The sequence below is a fragment of the Furipterus horrens genome, unplaced genomic scaffold, assembly GCF_987537825.1.
Source record: "Furipterus horrens unplaced genomic scaffold, mFurHor1.1.pri manual_scaffold_3, whole genome shotgun sequence".
Lineage (NCBI taxonomy): Eukaryota > Metazoa > Chordata > Mammalia > Chiroptera > Furipteridae > Furipterus > Furipterus horrens.
The window spans coordinates 93945681-93965729 of NW_028327173.1; the positions used below are offsets into that span (position 1 = coordinate 93945681).

Consider the following 20049-nt stretch of genomic DNA (forward strand, 5'->3'; position numbering starts at 1 on the left):
CAACACCAAAAAAACAAAACAGTCCAATTAAAAAATGGGCTAAAGAACCGAATAGACACTTCTCCAAGGAGAACATACAGATGGCTGATAGACATAAAAAGATGCCAAATGTCACTAATCATCAAAGAAATGCAAATTAAAACTAGCACCTCACACCTGTCAGAATGGCTATCATCAATAAGTCAACAAAAAACAAATGTTGATGATGAAGTGGAGAAAAGAGAACTCTCATACACTGTTGGTGGGAATGCAGACTGGTGCAGTCACTGTGGAAAGCAGTATGGAGTAATCTCAAAAAATTAAAATGGAACTGCCTATGACCTATTGATTCCACTTCTGGGAATTTATCTGAAGAAACCCAAAACACCAACTTGAAAGAACATAAGCACCCTATGTTCATTGCAGTGTTATTTACAATGGCCAAGATTTGGAAGCAGCCCATGTACCCATCAGTAGATGAGTGGATAAAAAAGCTATGCTACATTTATACAATGGAATACTACTCAACCATAAAAAAAAGAAGGAAATCTTAACATTTGCAACAGCATGGATACACCTGGAGAGCATTATACTAAGTGAAATAAGCCAATCAGTGAAAGACAAATACCATATGATTTCACTCATATGTGGAATCTAATGAACAAACTGAATTAACAAGAAAATAGAGACAGACTCAGATAGAGAGAAGGCTGACAGCTGTTGGGTGTGGGGCTAGGTTATATATTCTTTCAAGTTAGTGTTTTGTGTTTCATGTTCAGATAAATTCCCAGAATTAGATCACTGAGTCATAGGCAGTTTCATTTTTAATTTTTTGAGGTTACTCCATACTGCTTTCCACAGTGGCTGCATCAATCTACATTCCCACCAACAGTGTACAGATGATGTGTTGTAGAGTTGTACACATGCAACCTGTATAACTTTGTTAACTAGTGTCACTCCAATAAATGCAGTAAAAAAGATAAAGGAATTATTTCCTTAGCTTATTATGAAACTATTGGTTTAAAAATTCAAAAGAAACTGACAATTTTGGTGCTTTTTCCTACCTTGTTTTCAAATTGATTTTCCAGAGTTGTACCAATTTATAGCACCACCATTAAATTGTGAGAAGATCCCTTTCAATAAACTGACATCAGCATTGACTTTTGACATTTAAAAACAAAATTCTTGCCATAGCTGGTGTGGCTCAGTGGATTGAGCACCAGCCCATGAACCGAAAGGTTGCCGGTTTAATTTGCAGTCAGGGCACATGCCTGCATTATGGGCCAGGTTTCCAGTCAGGGGTGTGCAATAGGCAACCAATCGGTGTAGCTCTTGCACATTATTTCTCTTCCTCTTTTTCTTCTTCCCTTGCCCTCTCTAAAAAGTAAAGAAATAAAATCTTTTGAAAAAGCCAAAATTATTTAATAAGTTAAAAAGTACATATCTAAGCCTAAATAATAAGCAATTGGTGGAATTTGTTACCAGATTTATGTCTCCCCAAATGAGGGCCACACTGTATAAGAACAATAAGAAGAAAGTCAAGTCAATATAAATAAACCTTATACAGTAGCCCTCTCTATATCACGGTTCACTTATCGCGGCCTCACTGTATTGTGGGATTTAAAAATATACTATATTTAATTATTTATCACAGATTTTTCACTATATCGCGGGATTTTGCAGTACTGTATACATATGTTGTTAAAGTTATATAGGTTTAAGAGTGTAGAATATATTTAAGAACATAAGTAGTGTGTATAAAAGTGTGGAAAAGGTTAATAAGGGAGCGGGAAAGGTTAATAAAGGACTGGGAATGGTTTATAAGTGTGTGGGAAGGGTTTATAAAGCCTTAAAATACATATAAATATTAAAATAAATGTAAAATTCCTACTTCGCGGATTTTTACCTATCACAGGGGGGTCTAGAACATAATACCCACGATAAGTGAGGGAATACTGTACCCCATAACTACGTTCCTAGAATCTTGACAGTCAATAATAATAAAAACAACAACAAAAATAATACAGTTATCTAGTCCAGTATTTTTAAAATAGTAGTTGCATCCCATTAGTGGATCCAGAAACCACTTTAGTAGGTCTTGTCTAGATTTTTTAACATGAGGCTAGACCAGAAAATAATGTAAAATAAGCAAGTGCATCACATGTAATAAGCCTGAGTTATTTTGTAAAGCTTTTATCTGTACTTTGTGTGTGTGATGGTGGTTTGCAGTCTGAAAGGTTAAAAAACCACTGATGTAATCTACCTACTTCATTTGAAAGGTGAGCCTGAGTGACATTAAATGATATACAAGGATACAGAGCTGGTTAATGACAAAGCTAGGATGAGAACTAAGTTCTCCAATTCCACAGCCAGTGTCTGTTCCATCTGGGGGGTTCGATGAAGGTAAATGTCTCAAAGAAAAACAGGGAACACTAGTAGATGCTTGCATGGAATAGAAGGAACAATTGGATGTTAGCACAGGTGGTGGGATCGGTAGCTTTGGGGTCTCCGTGTATCTTTTAATTCAAGCCAAATTAAATTACTTACTGAACAATGGATACACTATACATTTAATCTATTCACTCTTTTGCTTGCCATTATCTCTTCAAAATAACAACCAAGTGAGGCCCACACAATATTTGAATTGACCTGTCACCAGAAGTCTTAAGTGTTTATCTCCCTCCTAAGTTCATTGTACCAGGCAGGACAAATGTGGGGAGTAGACAGATGATTGATGGCCACGTAGGCTATTGCCAGAGGGCAAGTTGGTACAGGTTGGCCCTTTCTAAAAGGGTAGAAGAAATAATTTAATATTGAAAAGTAAAACATTATTTCACCATAAATTACAGTGGCCTATTTGGAAACAAAAGCAACAACCAGGCCTGTCCGATCCACAGAGTAGCTGAGTGGTTCTCACCATCAACACTAAAAACTGACTTGCTGGGACAACCCTTTGTGCCATTACTGATTTGTTCCTTTAACATTAATCTAGTATTTCCTGAGGGCCAAATGCTGTGACATTAAGGGCATTGTGAGGACTGGCCTCTTCTACTCAACAAGTCTTCCCCCCATAACAGCGGGGCGGATTATCTTCAGAGCTGATTTGATAGGTCTATTAAAATGCATGTATTCAATATATTCCTGTAGTTGGGTCAAGTTTGTTATATTCATCAAAGGATATAAAACCATATACCAGCAGATTTCTTCATAACAGTAAAATTTGATGGAGAATAAGATGTTTTAAAATACTGGATTAGATAACTGTATTATTTTTGTTGCTGTTTTTATTATTATTGACTGTCAAGATTCTAGGAAGGCAGTTATAGGGTATATGTGTAACCTGGAAACTTGATGAAGTTCTAAGAGAAGGACAAGAAGAGGAGGAAAAGAGCTGTGTCCTCTTCACAGCATATTTCACCCAGACCCTCTCAGACTTAGAATTGCCTAGGAATCCTGTGGAAAACTTGTGGAAATGCTGATTCTGGTGCAGGAAGTCTGGGAGGAGCCTGAGATTCTGCATTTCTAATAGGCTCCCATAAGAAGTTTCCTGTCTAAGAACCATGTTCAAAAAGCAAGGCTTTATGCCCATTTCTGCCAGATATTTCTGTCTCAGCATTCTTTGCGAAAAGATACAAAGTAGAATTCAACTTTGTGTTTGATTCTCTCCCTGCTTCTGCTTCAAAAAAATGTCATTTTTATGCACAAATGTGAATATTTAAACAAATTTTGAGATTTGTCATCAAAGTATAGAAGCTGAAGCTTGAAATTTTATTAGCATGAGGTTAACAGACATTATGTGTTTAGTTTAAAGACACCAGTAATTAATTATGAATGTCACTATCTTATCTCTAGAATAGGGAATGTGATTCTGAGTCAGAATCAGTTTGTGTTGATCAATGTTAATGAGAAAGGCAGGAAGAAAAATATCTTGTACTTTTAAACATGCAATCATTTAAGAATGTAAGGGACTTTTCATGAGGCACTGTTTTATTCACAGTTTTCTGCTGTAGCTATTTAATCAAATTATTAATCTAATCTGGCTGACATAAATAAATATACTAAATTACCTCTTTGTTTTCCAGACTGTCCTCTACCCACCCCAACCTAACCAAGGCAAGTTTTATTCTAATTTTTTTTTTCTAATGTGTTCTGTGAACCAAATAAATAAGCTATTTCAGGGATAGGCAAGCACATAAATAAATTTTTAAAGTATTGAATGCAAATCAAAGCAGTGGGAGGACATATTGCTTAATAAATAGCACTTTTCTCAAATACTCAACATGTATAAACAAAGTTTTCAAGTTTGACAGCAAGAAAAGAAGAATCCTGACTTGTACAGAGTCCTTAAGTGTAAAGACTCATTCTATCCTTACAGGAAAGTTGTGCAGAATTTAATTTTAATTGAAAAACCTTAGTACAATTCTGGATTTAGATCACCATATAATTTATCATGTGATTCAGGGCAAAAGAACAGAGCTTTTTTTCCTTCTGAAAATGAATATATTTTTGTTTATGTTTTTATTTTTTAATTATATTTAGTTGATTATGCTATTACAGTTGTCCTGGTTTTTCCCTTTTTGCCTACCTCCACCCAGCGCCCCTTGCTCCCTCAGGCAATGCCTGCACCATTGATCCTAACCATGGGTCATGTGTATGAGTTCTTTGGCTACTCCATTTCCTTTACTGTGCTTTACACCCCCATGTCTATTCTGCCACTATCTATTTGTACTTCTTAATCGCCTCACCTCCTCACCCACTTCCCCACACCCCACTCCCAACTGGCAGCCATCAAAACGCTCTCTGTATCCATGATTCTGTCTCTGTTCTTCTTGTTTGTTTAGTTTGTTTTTTAGATTTAGTTGTTGATAGATAGGTATATTAGCCATTTATTGTTCATACTTTTGAGCTTCTTTTTTTTCTTAAATAAGTCCTTTCAACATTTCATATAATAATGGTTTGGTGATGATGAACTCCTTTAGTATTTTTGTGATGAGAAGCTCCTTTTCTACCCTTCCATTCTAAGTGATAGCTTTGCTGGATAGAGCAATCTTGGCTGTAGGTCCCAGTTTTTCATGACTTTGAATATTTCTTGCAAATCCCTTCTAGCCTGCAAAGTTTCTTTTGAGAAATCAGCTACAGTTTTATGGGAACTCCCCTGCAGATAACTAAATACTTTTTACTTGCTGCTTTTAAGATTCAGTCTTTAACTTTTGATATTTTAATTATGATGTGTCTTGGAGTGGGCCTCTTTACATCCATCTTGTTTGAGACTCTCTGTGCTTCCTGAACTTGCATGTCTATTTCCTTCACCAAACTAGGGGAGTTTTCTTTTATTATTTTTTCAAGTAGATTTCCAATTTCTTGCTCTTTTTCTTCTTCTGGCACCCCTATGATGCCAATGTTGTTGTAATGCTTGATGTTGTCTCAGAGGCTGCTTATACTAGCCTCATCTTTTTGGATTCTTTCTTCTTATTGTTCTGATTGGTTGTTTTTTTCTTCCTTATGTTCCAAATCATTGATTTGATTGTTGGCTTCATCCACTCTACTGTTGTTTTCCTGTAAATTGTTTATGTCAATTAGTATATCCTTTGTTTCTGCCTGGATCTTTTTTTTTTTTTTTAATTTGCTGCTGAGATCCTCACTAAATTCCTTGAGCATCCTTATAAACATTGTTTTTGAGTCTGCATCTGATAGATTGCTTATCTTAATTTTGTTTAGCTCTTTTTTTTTTTTTTTTTTTTTTGGAGTTCTGATCTGTTTTTACATTTGGGTCATATTTCTTTGTCTCCTCATTTTGGGAGCCTCCCTGTGTTTGTTTCCATGTATTCAGTAGAGCTGCTTTAACTCCCTGTCTTGATAGTGTGGCCTAATGTAGTATGTGTGCCATAGGGTCTAGTGACACAGCCTCCCCTATCACTCAACCTGGGTATTCAACATGTGCACTTTGTGTGGGCTAAGTACACCCTCCACTTGTAGTTGAGCCTTGGTTGCTGTTGGCAGATCAATGGGAGAGATTTACACAGGCCAGTCAGCTCCAAGGTTTGGCGGAGACCCCTTACCACCAATCTCCATCCTCCATGGAGGATCAGCTGTGCAGGGGCAGGATGATGGTGCTCCAGTGTGGTCTATGGCTGTCCACTGGGTGTGCAGGGCCTGGGGTTTCCTAGATGGTGCAGGCCAAGGTCAGCCCTCACCTGTGTTTTGCCCAGGGCACCCCTGCCTGAGCTATAAAGCAATCTGAGATGGTTGCTACTTGTGCTGGGCTTGGAGATTCCCAGGTGTGAAGCCCAGCTGTGAATCTAGTCTGGTTGCTGCTAGTGCTGGGCTTGAGGCTCACTGAGGCCAGCTGTTGCTCATTTGAGAGAATTTAGGAAGTTGTGCAGCATGAGCCAAGACTAGTCATTCATATGGAAAAGCAGCTTGGGTGGGCCCATAAGATGAATGGAGAGGAGTTTCTGGGGATCTCCAAGGCAGGTCAAACAGTGTCAGTCAGGTTGATGGAGTCTCAGATATGGCACCAGATTGCTAGCTCCATGGCTGTGTGGGGAGGGTTTAGAAAAGGGGACAATGGGGTCTTTTTGCCTTGGTGCCAGACATTTCATTTTTATGCAGTATGCCACTGGTGCCTTTCAAGCTGCTACCCTAGTGCTGGAGCTCAGAGGGAGTGAGTCTTGTAGGTGAGTCCATGTGAGGGTTCTTTAAAGGAACTGCAGTTTCTTCCACTGACACAATCCCTGCTGGTTTTGCAGCCAGAAATTGTGGGGACTTATCTTCCTGGCTCTGGATCCCTGAGACACTCCCAAATTTTTATCCATCACACATGGGTGGGGTACCAACTCATTCCATGGCTATGCCCCTTGTACCTGTCTGCATGGATGTGTTTTTTTGTTTTTTTGTGTTTTTTTTGTTTTTTAAGATTTTATTTATTTATTTTTAGAGAGAGGAGAAGGGAGGGAGAAAGAGAGGGAGAGAAGCAACAATGTGTGGTTGCCTCTCACACCCGATCCAAAAGGGGACCTGGCTTATATATAACCTAGGTATGTGCCCTGACTGGGAATGAAACCAGCGACCCTTTGGTTCACAGGCCAATGTTCATTCCACTGAGCCACACCAGCCAGGGAGGATGTGGTATTTTTTTAAAATTCCGTAGTTGTCAGACTTTCATTCAACTTGATTTCTGATGGTGAGTGATGGTTGTTCTATATTTTAGTTGCAAAGAGGCAAACCATGTCTGCCTATGGTGTCATCTTGATCAGAAGATTGTTAATGCTTTTAAAGAGGAAATATTTTTATCCAATTTAACTTATTTAAAAATATTAGTTGTGTCTAATTTTTTTCTTATGAAAAAATTACCATCATCTTGGGTCACTTTTTCTCATTAGCATTTAGTATTTTATTTAGTATTTTATTTGCCACTATAATAATTTCCCTCAAATTTACTAGCTTAAAGAACATAAATGTATAGAGTACTGTAGGTCTCACCAGGCTAAGATCAAGCTGTTGACAGGGCTGTTTATTTCTGTAGGGTCTGGGCAGGATCTGTTTCCTTACTGTTTCCATCTTCTAGAGACCTCCTGCATTCCTTTGCCCTTTTTTTTCACTTAAAATGGCAAAGATGAGTTGAATCAGATGAGTTGAGTTCTCACATCACACCAGTCCAATTACTCTGTTTTTTGCTCCATAAGACGCACCCCCTCCCAAAGTGGGGGGAAGTGTCTGTGTGTCTTATGGAGCAAATATTGCATCACAGACCATGATGTGTATTACCTGACCTGTCAGCGGTGGTGACAGCTGTTAGAAGAGGAAGTAGGTAGTGGGCCCATGCGAAGCCTCTAGGGACGCTTAAATGTCCCACTTTACTGCTGAATCTCAGGGCATCTGGTTAGTTGCCATCTGCCTCTGCACATAACCCAGGACCTGGGATAGTGCAGAGAGATGCTTGACACTCCCAGTGGCAACCACTGACCTGTCGAATCAGCTGAGGCTAATAATGGGTATGAGGCACAGTGCCAATTGCCAATTGTCTTTGACACTGGGTGGGATCTGTGTCAGTAGAACTGCCTTCAATCACCAATCACTGTGTCTTAAGCTTTGCCAATCACAAGAGGCAGATGGGTGGATTTCTATGTGAGAAGGCTGGTATTATCTGGGTGAGCAGCCATAAATGCTAAAGTTTGTAGTATATAAAGGGAGTTATGGTGGTGTCACTATTCTAGTAGTAACACAGGCACTGAGGGGATTAAGGGGTATCACTAGCCATAACAGGTACTGGGGGTAGTCCGCCAGAACCTCTAACTAGGACAATGATATTCTCAGTGACTGTTAAAACTTGTGATACCTCTTAACTCCTTCAATGCCTGTTATTAAAGGCCCTCATAATTCTGACACTAGTGATGATGAGTTCTTGGGGTTCCCAGAAAACTAGAAGAGAACTTGAACCTTAAAGTCTCTCCTCATTTGTTAATGATAGTGATGATGGTTCTTAATACTGCTGTTGACTGCTGTTCACTTTACATGGTTAAAATATTATTCTGTTATATTTTATTAAATATTTTAGTACACCATTTTGTTTAGGATATTGTTTTTTCTTGTTTTCCTCCTTTAAACCTAGGTGCATCTTATGATCAGGTGTGTTTCATAGCGCAAAAAATGTGATAATTCTCCTGCCTCTTTTATTGTTAAAGACCATGTGATTACATTGGACCCACTTGGATACTCTCCCTATTTCCTAGTTTAAGGTCAACTAATAGCAACCTTAATTACCCTTTGCCATGTAAAACACAACATATTCTCAAGTTCCAGGGATGAGGATACAGACTTCTTTAAGTGCATGAGTATGTTCAGGAGAGTGGAGCCATTATTCTGCCTACTGCAGTATATCTTATCAATATTTAAGGTCTAATAAGAAAGGACTACTGCCATTTGAATACAGATATCACTTGTGTTGTGCTGTTACATCAAAATTATGTTCAGATTAAATTTCTCACTGGTGAAAATTGCTGCAGCTATTTTGAGGTAAATTATTCTTCCTCTGGTTGCATTTACATAGATTCCTATATACTCCTTTTCCAGTAATGAAAATCTTTTGGTATAACTACCCTATGTGATTAAATGGACCCTTTGATTTCTGGGAACTATCCAAATTTTAAGGAGATGAAGATGGTTATTTGAAGTAGCTTAGCACACTGTTTCTCAAACAGGGCAGTTTTGTACCCCTAGGGGATATTTGGCAATGCCTGAAGACATTTTTTTTTTTAGTATATTTTATTGTTTATGTTGTTACAGTTGTCCCAATTTCATTTCCGTTTGCTCCCCTCTTCCCAGTACCCACCCTGCCCTCCAGCAACCCCCCCCACCCCCCGCTTAGTTCACGTCCAAGTGTCGTGCATATAAGTGCTGTGGCTTCACCCTTTCCTATATTATGCTTAACTCCCCCCTGTCTATTTTATACAAAACAATTATGCTTCTTAATCCCTGCACCATTTCCCCATTTCTCACCCTTCCTGCTCCCTGCTGATAACCCTCCAAATGATCCCCATACCTGTGATTCTGTTCCTGTTCTGGTTGTTTGCTTAAATTGTTTTTAATTTTAAGATTCAGGTGTTGATAGTTGTGAGTTTGTTGTCATTTTAATGTTCATAGTTTTTATCTTCTTTTTCTTAAATAAGTTTCTTTAATATTTCATATAATAATGACTTAGTGATGATGAACTCCTTTAGCTTTATCTTGTCATGGAAGCACTTTATCTGCCCTTCCATTCTAAATGATAGCTTTGCTGGATAGAGTAATCTTGGTTGTAGGTCCTTGCTTTTTATCACACTGAATACTTCTTGCCAGTCCCTTCTTGCCTGCAAAGTTTCTTTTGAGAAATCAGCTGATAGTCATAAAGGCAACCCTTTGTAGGTAACTCTTTTTTTTTTTTAAGTATATTTTATTGATTATATTGTTACAATAGTTCCATTTTTTTTCCCCTTTGCTCCCCTCCGCCCAGCACCCCCCTTCCCAAGTCCATGCCCATGGGTCGTACATACAGGCTCTCCTGCCTCACCCTTTCATATATTCTTCTTCTTTTTTTAAAAAATAATTAATTAATTAGTTAAATATTTTAACAATAAAAAATAACAATCCCTCCCTCTCAGACTTAAGACCCTTTACAATCTTATAAAGGACAATGGACGAAGGTCTCGAGCTCCTCTAGCTGCTTCAAGCTGGACATGGTCGTCGTCCTACCTACCCTTGGGTCAAGAAATCCCTAATAAGAGTGGGGGTGTGGAGGGGAGGGTGGCCTTCCCACAAGGGGAAGGATCATGCAGACTCCAGGTTGGTTGGCTGTCTCTGGACAACGGCATGCTTGGTTTAACAGGCTGGCATCCTTGTTGTATTCTGGGGGCAACAGGGTTAAAGGACATCATTCAATCCATAACCACTAGATGACAAAAGACAGGTATTAATTTTTCAATGTCCCACATTAGGGAAAAGAAGGGCTTCTTTGGAGGAAGGTATGCCAGGTACATCTCACCTGTCCACAACCCTTTTGCCCATTATACTTAGTTTGGGCTGAGGGAAATAGTTTAGGTTTCCCCACTCTCAGGCCTCTGGGCTCTTTCTGTCCAAGCCATTAGGATAGAAAAGAGAAACCAGTTTTAAAGTGAAGCCCACAGACCACCCCGTTCTTCACCAACCCAGCCACTTAGTTCAGCCAAACCATCGAGTCTCAGGAGGCAGCAATGCAGACAGGATTAAGTGAGGCCTAAACGTACAGACAATCACTCAGGTAATGAGATCGTAGGCTTCTGCCCTTTGAAAACAGAAAACACATGTTAATTTACGTAACATAACCCACATACAAGTCTCTAAATCTGTAGGACTGTCTTATCGGAACGACATCCAGTTACAAGGCATTTTTTTCCCCCCACTAAAAATTTTTCTGTTTGTTTTTCCATTACAGTTGTCTCACTTTTTTCCCCCTCTTGCTTCCCTGCACCTTGCCCCCCACCCCCTTCTTCCACATTCAGTCTCCACCCAGTTGTCCATGTCCATGGGTCATTTATACATGTTCTTTGACTAGACCCTTCCCCTTCTTACCCCTTCTCTCTCTCCCATCTCCCCCTTTGTTACTGTTAGTTTATTCCTTGTTTACATACCTCTGGTTCAATTTTGCTCATTTGTTTGTGTTGTTCATTAGTTTCCTGTAACAGGTGATAGCATAAGGTAATTTTCTTTTGTTGCCTGGTTTATTTCGCTAAGCATAATTCTCTCTAGTTCCAATCATGTTGTTGCAAATGGTAGAAGTTCCTTCTTTCTTTCAGTACTTATTCATTGTCATTTTCCCCCTTTGTACTCGTGTTCCTCTCTGTCTCTCTCTGTTTCTTCATCTTCTTAAAGCAGACCCTTTAGCATCTCTTGCATTGCTGGTTTGGTGGAGATGTATTCTTTTAGACTTCTTTTGTCTTGGAAACTCCTTATTTCACCTTCCATTTTGAATGAGAGCCTTGCTGGGTAGAGTATTCTTGGTAGTAGGCCTTTGTTTTTCATTACTTGGAATATAGTTTGCCATTCCCTTCTGGCTGGTAGTGTTTCTGCTGAGAAATCTGATGATAGCCTTATTGGAGCTCCCTTGTATGTTATTAGTTGTTTCTCTCTTGCTGCTTTTAGGATTCTCTCTTTGTCTTTGAATGTTGGCATTTTAATTATGATGTGTCTTGAAGTGGGCCTGTTGGGGTTCATCTTCATTGGGACCCTCTGTGCTTCCTGGACTTGCATGATTCTTTCTCTCCTCATGTTAGGGAAGTTTTCTGTCATTAGTTTTTCAAAGAGGTTTTCTATCCCTTGCTCTTCTTCTTCTCCTTCTGGAATTCCTATGATATGGATATTATTACGTTTCATGTTGTCCTGCAGCTGTCTTAGAGCCTCTTCAGTCTTGTTCAGTCTTTTTTCATTTTGTTGCACTGTCTGTGAGTTTTTGTGTACGTTGTCCTCCAGCTCGCTGATCCGATCTTCTGCTTCCTCTAGCCTGTTTTTAATTCCTTCTACTGTGTTCTTCAATTCAGAGATCGTATTCTTCATTTCCTCCTGGCTCTTATTGATAGCTTCCATGTCCTTTTTGATGCTGGTATAATTCTCAGTAAGTTCCTTATAGTTCTTCTGGAGTTCACTGTAGTTTTTCTGGAGTTCTTTGTAGTTTCTGCTGAGCTCATTGAGCTTTTCCATAATCCATGCTTTCAATTCCGTATCTGATAGTTGGCTCCCATCTATTTCATTTAGCACTCTTTCTGGGGACTCTACCTTTCCTTTTGATTGGGGGGTTGTTTCTCTGTCTCCCCATTTTTGTGACTCCTATTGTTTGTTGGTGCTTCTTAGAATGACCTGCACTTCCTGGATCTGCCCCTGGTGGCATCAGATCCTGTACCAGTCTGGGCCTAGGCAGCCTGTTGGAGACTTCCAGGGATCTACTGCCTTTGTCTGACTCCTTTAGTTATTAATCTATTCAATCTGTGATTAGCCGTCAGGCTTAAGGACCGAGGGTGTGGCAGCTTAATTCCCGTAGGCAGGGCTTTTGCTTCCCCTCAGGCTGACGCCACTTGGCCGGGAATGGTCTGCCTGCAGTGTGGGGATGAGTCAGCACTGGGACCCGGCCGGCGGCTTCCCCAGCTCTCCCCTCAAAGCCACCACACCAAACTCTCCCCAAGCATTTCCAGTCCTCTCTGCCTTCCCTGTGCTTGTGCCCAGGGTAAGTGTGGGCAGAATATTTTCATATGTGATCCGCTTAAGAGCTCTTTTTTCTCCAGCTGTTTCTCTCCGGCTAGCAAGAAACCCTGTGGCTTTTCGCTTTTCTCAGCTGGATACCATTTTACTTTCCACTCTGTTGCTGTAGGCTGGGAAGCTCAGCTGGGGGTTTAGACCCTGCCCTTCTCAGGGGGAATCCCCGGCTGCTGAGCTGTTTCTCAGTCCCTTCAGCTGCTACCCGTGTGACGCCAGCCAGCCCTTCCGTGTCTCCGCACTCCCTACCGGTCACGTTGTGATGTAGCGGCCTTTTCTGTCTCTCCGTGGTTATAAGACTTCTCTCCAGCTGGTGTTCGGTTGGTTATTCCAGATGATTTCTCCAAAATTACATTGTAAATCCAGACTAGTTCTAGGAGGAAGTTAGTGTAGCTTCCACTTACTCCTCCACCATCTTGTTTTCAGTAACTCTTTTCTGTTGCCGATTTTAAGACTCTCTCTTTATCTTTAATCTTTGGCCATTTAATGATGATGTGTCTTGGCTGGTCCTCTTTGGGTCTAGCTTGTTTGGGACTCTCTGTGCTTCCTGCACTTGTATGTCTATTTCCTTCACCAAATTTGGAGAGTTTTTCTTTATTTTTTTTCACATAAGCTTTCAATTTCTTGCTCTTCCTCTTCTCCTTCTGGCACCCCTATGATTTGGATGTTGGCATCTTTAAATTTATCCCAGAGGTTCCTAAGCCTCTCCTCGTTTTTTTCAATTCTTGTTTCCTCATTCTGTACTGGTTGACTGTTTTTTTCTTCCTTATGTTCCAAATCATTGATTTGAACCCCGATTTTCTTTCCTTCACCATTGGTTTTGTGTGGATTTTCCTTCATTTTATTTAGCATAGCCTTCACTTCTTCCCTTATGCATTTGCAACACTTAAGCATATCTGTCAAGTCTGTGAGCATCTTTATCACCAGTGTTTGGAGTTCTGCACCTGTTAGGTTAGCTATCTCCATGTTTGTGAGGTTGGCTATCTTCTTGTCGCTTAGTTCTCCCACTAGAACCTTGATCCATTCCTTCTTTTGGACCATACTTCTCTGTCCCCTCATCTTGACAGGCTCCTGTGTTTGTTTGCCTCTTGTCTTAGGTAGAGCTGTCGCACCTGTTATGTTGTAAGTGGCGGAGCCTTAGGTGTTCATCAGTACAGGGTGACCCGTTTCACCATGTTGTGGTGTTGTGTGGTGGGGAGGGGTCTTGGAGGGAACAATGCCACTGTTTCAGCACTTGCCCCTTTTCCAGCACTTCTCCCATTTCTGTATGGGACCAGCACCTCTCTAGCTCTTGCACTGACTGTTATTCCCAGAGTGGGTGGGTTTGCAAATGTTCTAGGACTGTGGGGCCCTTTAAACAAGTGGACTCTGCTGAGAGACCAGCAGTATCTTCCTCCACCCCAACCCCTACTGGTTTGCACAGTCAGAAGAAATGAGTCTTTATTTTCCCCTGTACTGGAACTGTGAGCTGTTCGGTCTGATCTGGTGCTGGGAGCACTCCCCAGGTGTCCCTCTCAACTTTTTAAAATGTGTTACTGCACTTTCGTCACCTGCCACTGCCACGCTACTGCTGCCACCGCACTGCATTCTTTCTGCCCCAGCTCCGCACTTCCTGCTTGTCTGAATGAGCATTTCTTCTTTATATCTTTATTTGTTGGACTTCCATGCCGCTCGATTTTCTGGAACTTCTGATTGTCTCTAGTTTTGAGGTAGTTGTATTTCTTCTTAGTTGTGGAGAGAGATGCAGTATGTCTGTCTAGGCCTCCTTCTTGACTGGAAGTCCTGAAGACATTTTTAATGATCACAGTTGGGGGTATGTATTAGTGGTATCTAGTAGGTGGAGGCCAAGGGTGCTGCTAAACATCATGCAATGCACAGGACAGGATCTACAGCAAAGAATTATCCAGCTCAAATTGTCAATCAATAATGCCAAGTTAGGGAAACATTGCTTATGAAGATGACAACCTAAAACTCCCCTCCCCCCTTTAAGACCAATTCTTTATGTTTCAAAACAGGTCCGCGACAGCATTTGGTCAAAGACCAACTGAAAGAAATAGAGAAGATGAATGGATCATTGTACACCAATCTTACAGGAAAAACTCAAAGTTCAAAACCTATTCCTTGAGATAGATAATTCATCATCTTTATTGGGTGATCAGGAATCATGCCTGGTTTCTCTATGTCCCTAGTCCTCAGCACAGTGCTTGTCAATACAAAATGTTCAAGAAGTATTTAAACAGAAAGAATCTATAGTGTGCTAATGAGTTTTATATGTAGTGAACAAGATGTCTTTCTTCTGTATGCCTAATATTGCAACTTCATGTAAGAGTGATCCTGGAATTGCTCTCACTTATAAGTACTAAGAACCTAGACTAGCCTGTTTTCTGGGCTTTCAGTTTAAGATAGAAGCCATCTGGAAAGTCCTAAAAAAGTTAACATTGGCATTGAAAGTAAGTTTAATTAAAGGCAATTGAGACACGAAAACTCCCAAACTTTCTCTTCTATATTTTGGTTTTACACTTTGGTGTTTCTTAAGTTCTGCTTTACAGGCTTGGTCATACACTATGAAAAAAAAAATCAATAGATTATTTTTACTGGTGGCTAGACCAGGTTCATAACCACCAACCATTCATGTCCTAATCCTTTGGGGTCTTACAACAATGATGAAAAATCAAATGTGAAAGATAATGTACTGAAAGAAAATGACTTGTGGGGTTAATTGATGAAATTGACACCCTTCTCTCTTGGTTCTCATTTATGCTTTTCTTTTTTGTCAACATTGCAGGTGTTCCTGGCTCCATGCCAAATGCATCATGGACTGGTAACCTCAGAGCTGTCAAGTGGATTGACATGGAAGATAAACATGGAGGTTGCCATGGTGAGGCATTCATTTCACACTTCGAGTCCATACTGCTTGTTGGTGTTGGTATGAAGGCAGTTGTGGGATACACAACTCAGAGGTCTTTAGACCTATCTGTGGGTTATTAAAAGAGTAGCCAGAGGCTTTAAGGCAAAGTCTGTGAAAAGTAAATTTAAGCATTTCACAGACATTCTCCAGGTAGGTTCGAATTCTAATGGCACTTTCTTCTTGCTAGTTTCTGCTCTTATTATTGTTTATTCCTCTTTTTATTCCTTTTGAGAGTGCAACTTTAGGAGAGGAAGTGGTCAGGATGGGTAGTGATGTCACATTCTCACCACACAGCAGGCTGGATCCCCACCTGACCCATCAGCCTCTGCTCCCTCCACAGACAGGCTTCTGGTTTGGAGGTGTTTGCTGCAGCTCTGGCATGCAATGGACAAGAACTTGAAATCCTAAGTAGTTTCATTTCTATAGAATCTTATGAAGAAGGGTTTTTATCGGACCTATATATATTTCATTCAAACTATTGCCTGGTACGTAGTGGGCATGTGTATTTGTTTGCTAGGGATAACATAGCAAATTCATCTTCTACATAACCACAGACCAGGTGGCTTACACAAGGAAATTTATTTGCTCTGGAAGCTGTAAGTCCAAGATCAAGGTGTCATCAGGTTTGGTTTCTTCAGAGGCCTTTCCTCTTGGCTGAGAGATGGCTGTTTTCTCCCTGTGTCCTCACATGGCCGCCCCTCTGTATGCATCTGTGTCCTAATCTTTTCTAGTAAGGACACCAGTCATACTGGATTAGGGCCTACTAATGAGACCTCATTTTAACTTAATTACCTCTTTAAATATAGTCACAGTCTGAGTTACTGGGGGTTAGGACTCGAACCTGTGAATTTGTGGTAGGAGACACAATCCAACCCATAATAGCACACAATTAATATTTATTCAGTGAGTGAGTGATTAAGTGAATGAATGGATGAGTGAATATGGAAGTTTTACATTTTTTCCCTGCAATAACGAGGCTTTGCCTCCTTCACTCTTCTATTCAATCCTTGACTTCACTTACCAGTCCATCTTATCTACACCTGATTGTAGGCTGCTGCTTTTCTACACCTCTCCATTACATTCAGCCTCATTCTTGTGGGTCCCTTCCCTCTGTGGACAACAATGTCCTCACACCACTGTACAGAAATTTCAATCCATTCCTTAGCACATTCATATCTTTCCCTTAATCAGTCCACATTTTCCCCAGGGGATAGACCATGCTGCCTGCCTGCAATCCCATTATGGCCTGCCATTCTACTGGAAAAAGGGGAGTGGGGAGCAGGTTGCTTTGCTCTGAGAAAACAGATTATCACCATCAGTCAGAATCCCAATATTTGGGATATGCTGTCTTCCCCACATCCTTCCATAGCTCCTGTTGTCCTCCCTCTGGGACCACTGCAGTCGTCCTCTGATCTGCTTCTCCACCTCCTTTCCAGTTGCGACACTTGAGGACTTCAACATCCACAACAGGGACCCATGTAACATTTCTTTGCAGCTCTAGCCCTTGCCAAGCACAGAAGTTCTGGTTCTCACTGTGCAACAGCCATGTCCACCCCCAAGCTGAACCAGTCTCCTTGTCATCACCTTTATCCAGGCCCTATCCCTTCAGAGAAGGTATAGGCTAGCTGAGTTTGCATTTTTGTAGGAACCTTTACTGATGACGTGACAGGTGAGGCCATGAAAGTAGCCTCTAGCCAGGAACCTACATTGAGTACAAAGCTTGGGTAGCTCAAGACCCTCTTAGACAAATGTCTCATTTTTCTCCTCTTGGTACCCGTTATGCCAGTGAACACCTGAAAGTCTTATCAGGTTCACAGCATAAACATTATTTGTCCCCTAAACCATTATAGAGGAAAAAGAAAAAGGCATAATCCAGAGGAAAAACACTGCATGCCAAATCAGCAAGTCAGTAATATATGCTGGACCCTTCCCCTTGACAGCAAGTAATAGGATTTATTCCAAACCCATGTATGTGCATATTTTATAAGCACCCTTAGCACTTAGACTCACAGAACACCATTCTAACTCTATGGTCTTGAACTTAGAGCTCCCATCTCTGATTACGATCTCTTTGTCACCCTCCTAATTTCCTTTACCAATTTACATACCATATGTATTTACTTCCTCTGCAGAATAGAAGCTCCAAGAGGACTAGTATTTTTGACCAAATTGTTCATTGCTGTCTCAGCACACCTAAAACATGTTGTTTTTGTTATTTTAAATGTGTTTTCTTTTTTTTAAATTGTGATTTCCAGAGGTTCAACTTTCCCAGCTTCTTCCTTTTACTAGTTTCCTTCCAATAATCTTTGTCCAGCTTGTGTACTCTGTCAGCCATCCCATGCTGTTTTCACTAACATTTTAGGTTCCCTTGCCATTTGACCCTACAAGGCTGATTCCTATCCTTCATCATTACCATCACCTGCGTCTTGCCACTTGTGTTTTCTGAAACAGAACATTGCTGGAGAATAGGTAAGGGAGCTGCCATCTAACTTCACTAGAGGCTTCTGGCTGACTACTTACTCTTATTTATCTCATTATTTTCCTGGTGCCCTTCCTGCATACACCATTTTAGCTTTCCTGCTCACCTTCAAGCTCTCAATCTTATGCGAAAACAGCCTTTCCACTGTCAAAAAATGAAAATTTCAGCTCTAGCAAGAGCTTTCAAGACATTTCATCATAATTCCCTTATCAATTACTTTTTCATGTCACCCTTTTACTCCATCTTAGAGTATTTTGGACACAATCTCTCATTGTTCCTTCCTGGCTCAAGAAGAAAAGTTAGCCATCCTCACAATTGAGGCCACCATCTGTGGTCTCAGTTATGGGTGGGTCCCCCTAAATTATCCCCTTGCTCTCTTGAATTCACAGTGTCTCCCTTTCTGCTAATTCTTTCTTTCTCTCTGCAAGTATGTACTATTGCCTCTATCCTGAAGAGCAAGTTGTATGTGCACCCTCTACTTGATACAAACTGAAGTATTCTCTCCTGTTCACTTGCATTTTCTTAAGCATGGGTATGCTGCCTATGCATTCAGTTCCTCTCACAATCAAGTTATTCTTAAAGTTTTCACCCACTTATTCCTTAATTGTCCACCACTCTGGCTTCTTTCCTGAGTGACTTCACTCTCTATTGTACTTCCTCCTTGCCACATTGAATTAATCATCAAGACCTGTCAGTCTTTCTGTATTCTGTCTTTAATATCCCTTCTTTCCCAATCATGGCAACCATTAACTTTGAATGACCTTTCTGGTTTATATTAAGTTATTACTGTAGTCGCATAATTGATTTCTAATGTACCCTGCAAAGTTTTGCAAAGTCAATCTTGCTAAAATAAATTTCATCGTTTGATTCTTCTATTCAGAAATCTTTAGACTTTTCATGATTATGGGATAAAAAAGGCCCAAGCCTTTACTGTTTTAAATCAGTCATCAATAGTAGTTCTAGTGTATGCCAAAAAATCTCTGAAAAAGAGTTCCACTTCCTACCATTCTTGTTTCTAACCCATTCCCCCGTAAAACTCCCTATTCTAATGGAAAATTTCCATCTCGACAGTTTTTTTTCAGAACACTTTTCTCCAATTGAAACCACCTGATGCTTGCTAATTCTACCTATCCACTAACTCTCCACTCCTCCTTTTCCATCCTTTTATTCAAAAATTACTAATTTAACACCTAATATTTACCAGACCCTGTTCCAGATGCAGGGGACACCGAATTGAACATCCTAGTCTCACATTCCAGCTCTTCTGGAGCCTATATTCTCATCTGAGGAGAAAGACAATAAACAGTTCTCTGTTAAGAAAGGCAATAAACAAAATAGTATTTTTCTTCATGGCACTGATTATACATAAAGTGTGAAAATAAAAATGAATTAGGGAAGGAGCAAAGGAGATCAAAGAAGGTCTTACTGAGAAGATGGCCTTGAAGCAGAGATTGATCAGGGTGGTGTGAGAGGGAGCCTTGTGGATGTCTGGGGATTGGGTGGTGCAGAGAAGGAAGAGCAAACAGGGATTCTCAAGTAGAACATGCCTGGTGTGCTTGGGACCAAGGAGGCCAGTGTGTCCATACGGAATGAGCCAGGGTTCTAAATGACTGAGCAAGTGGGAGAGGTAAATCCAGGTTACAAAGGGTTAGGACTCAGAAGTCTTGAAGGCTGCTGCTAGGATTTTGGCTTTCATTCCACATGAGATGAGAAGCCATTTAAGCAGAGGAGACATGGTCTGTTTACATTTAAAAACTCATCGTGGATGATATGCTGAGAATATACAAACAGGCAGAAGTGGGGGCAGTGGAAACCAGTTATCGCAACAACTCAAGACAGGAAGATGGAGGTGACTTGAAACAGGATGGTAGTAGTGGAGGTGGTGAAAAGTAGTCAAATTCTATTAACATTTTGAAACTTGAGC

The 20049-nt window shown here is 40.4% G+C and overlaps 1 protein-coding gene across 2 annotated transcripts in view; it reads left to right on the plus strand.

Annotated features, from left to right (window-relative positions):
* GCNT2 (glucosaminyl (N-acetyl) transferase 2 (I blood group)) overlaps nt 1–20049 on the plus strand; it is a 118936-nt gene that overhangs the window by 96004 nt on the left and 2883 nt on the right. For both annotated transcript variants that reach the window (XM_090269872.1, XM_090269873.1), the window contains exon 2: nt 15524–15616. In XM_090269872.1, the coding sequence (XP_090125998.1) occupies nt 15524–15616 (93 nt within the window). The remainder of the gene's footprint in view (nt 1–15523; nt 15617–20049) is intronic.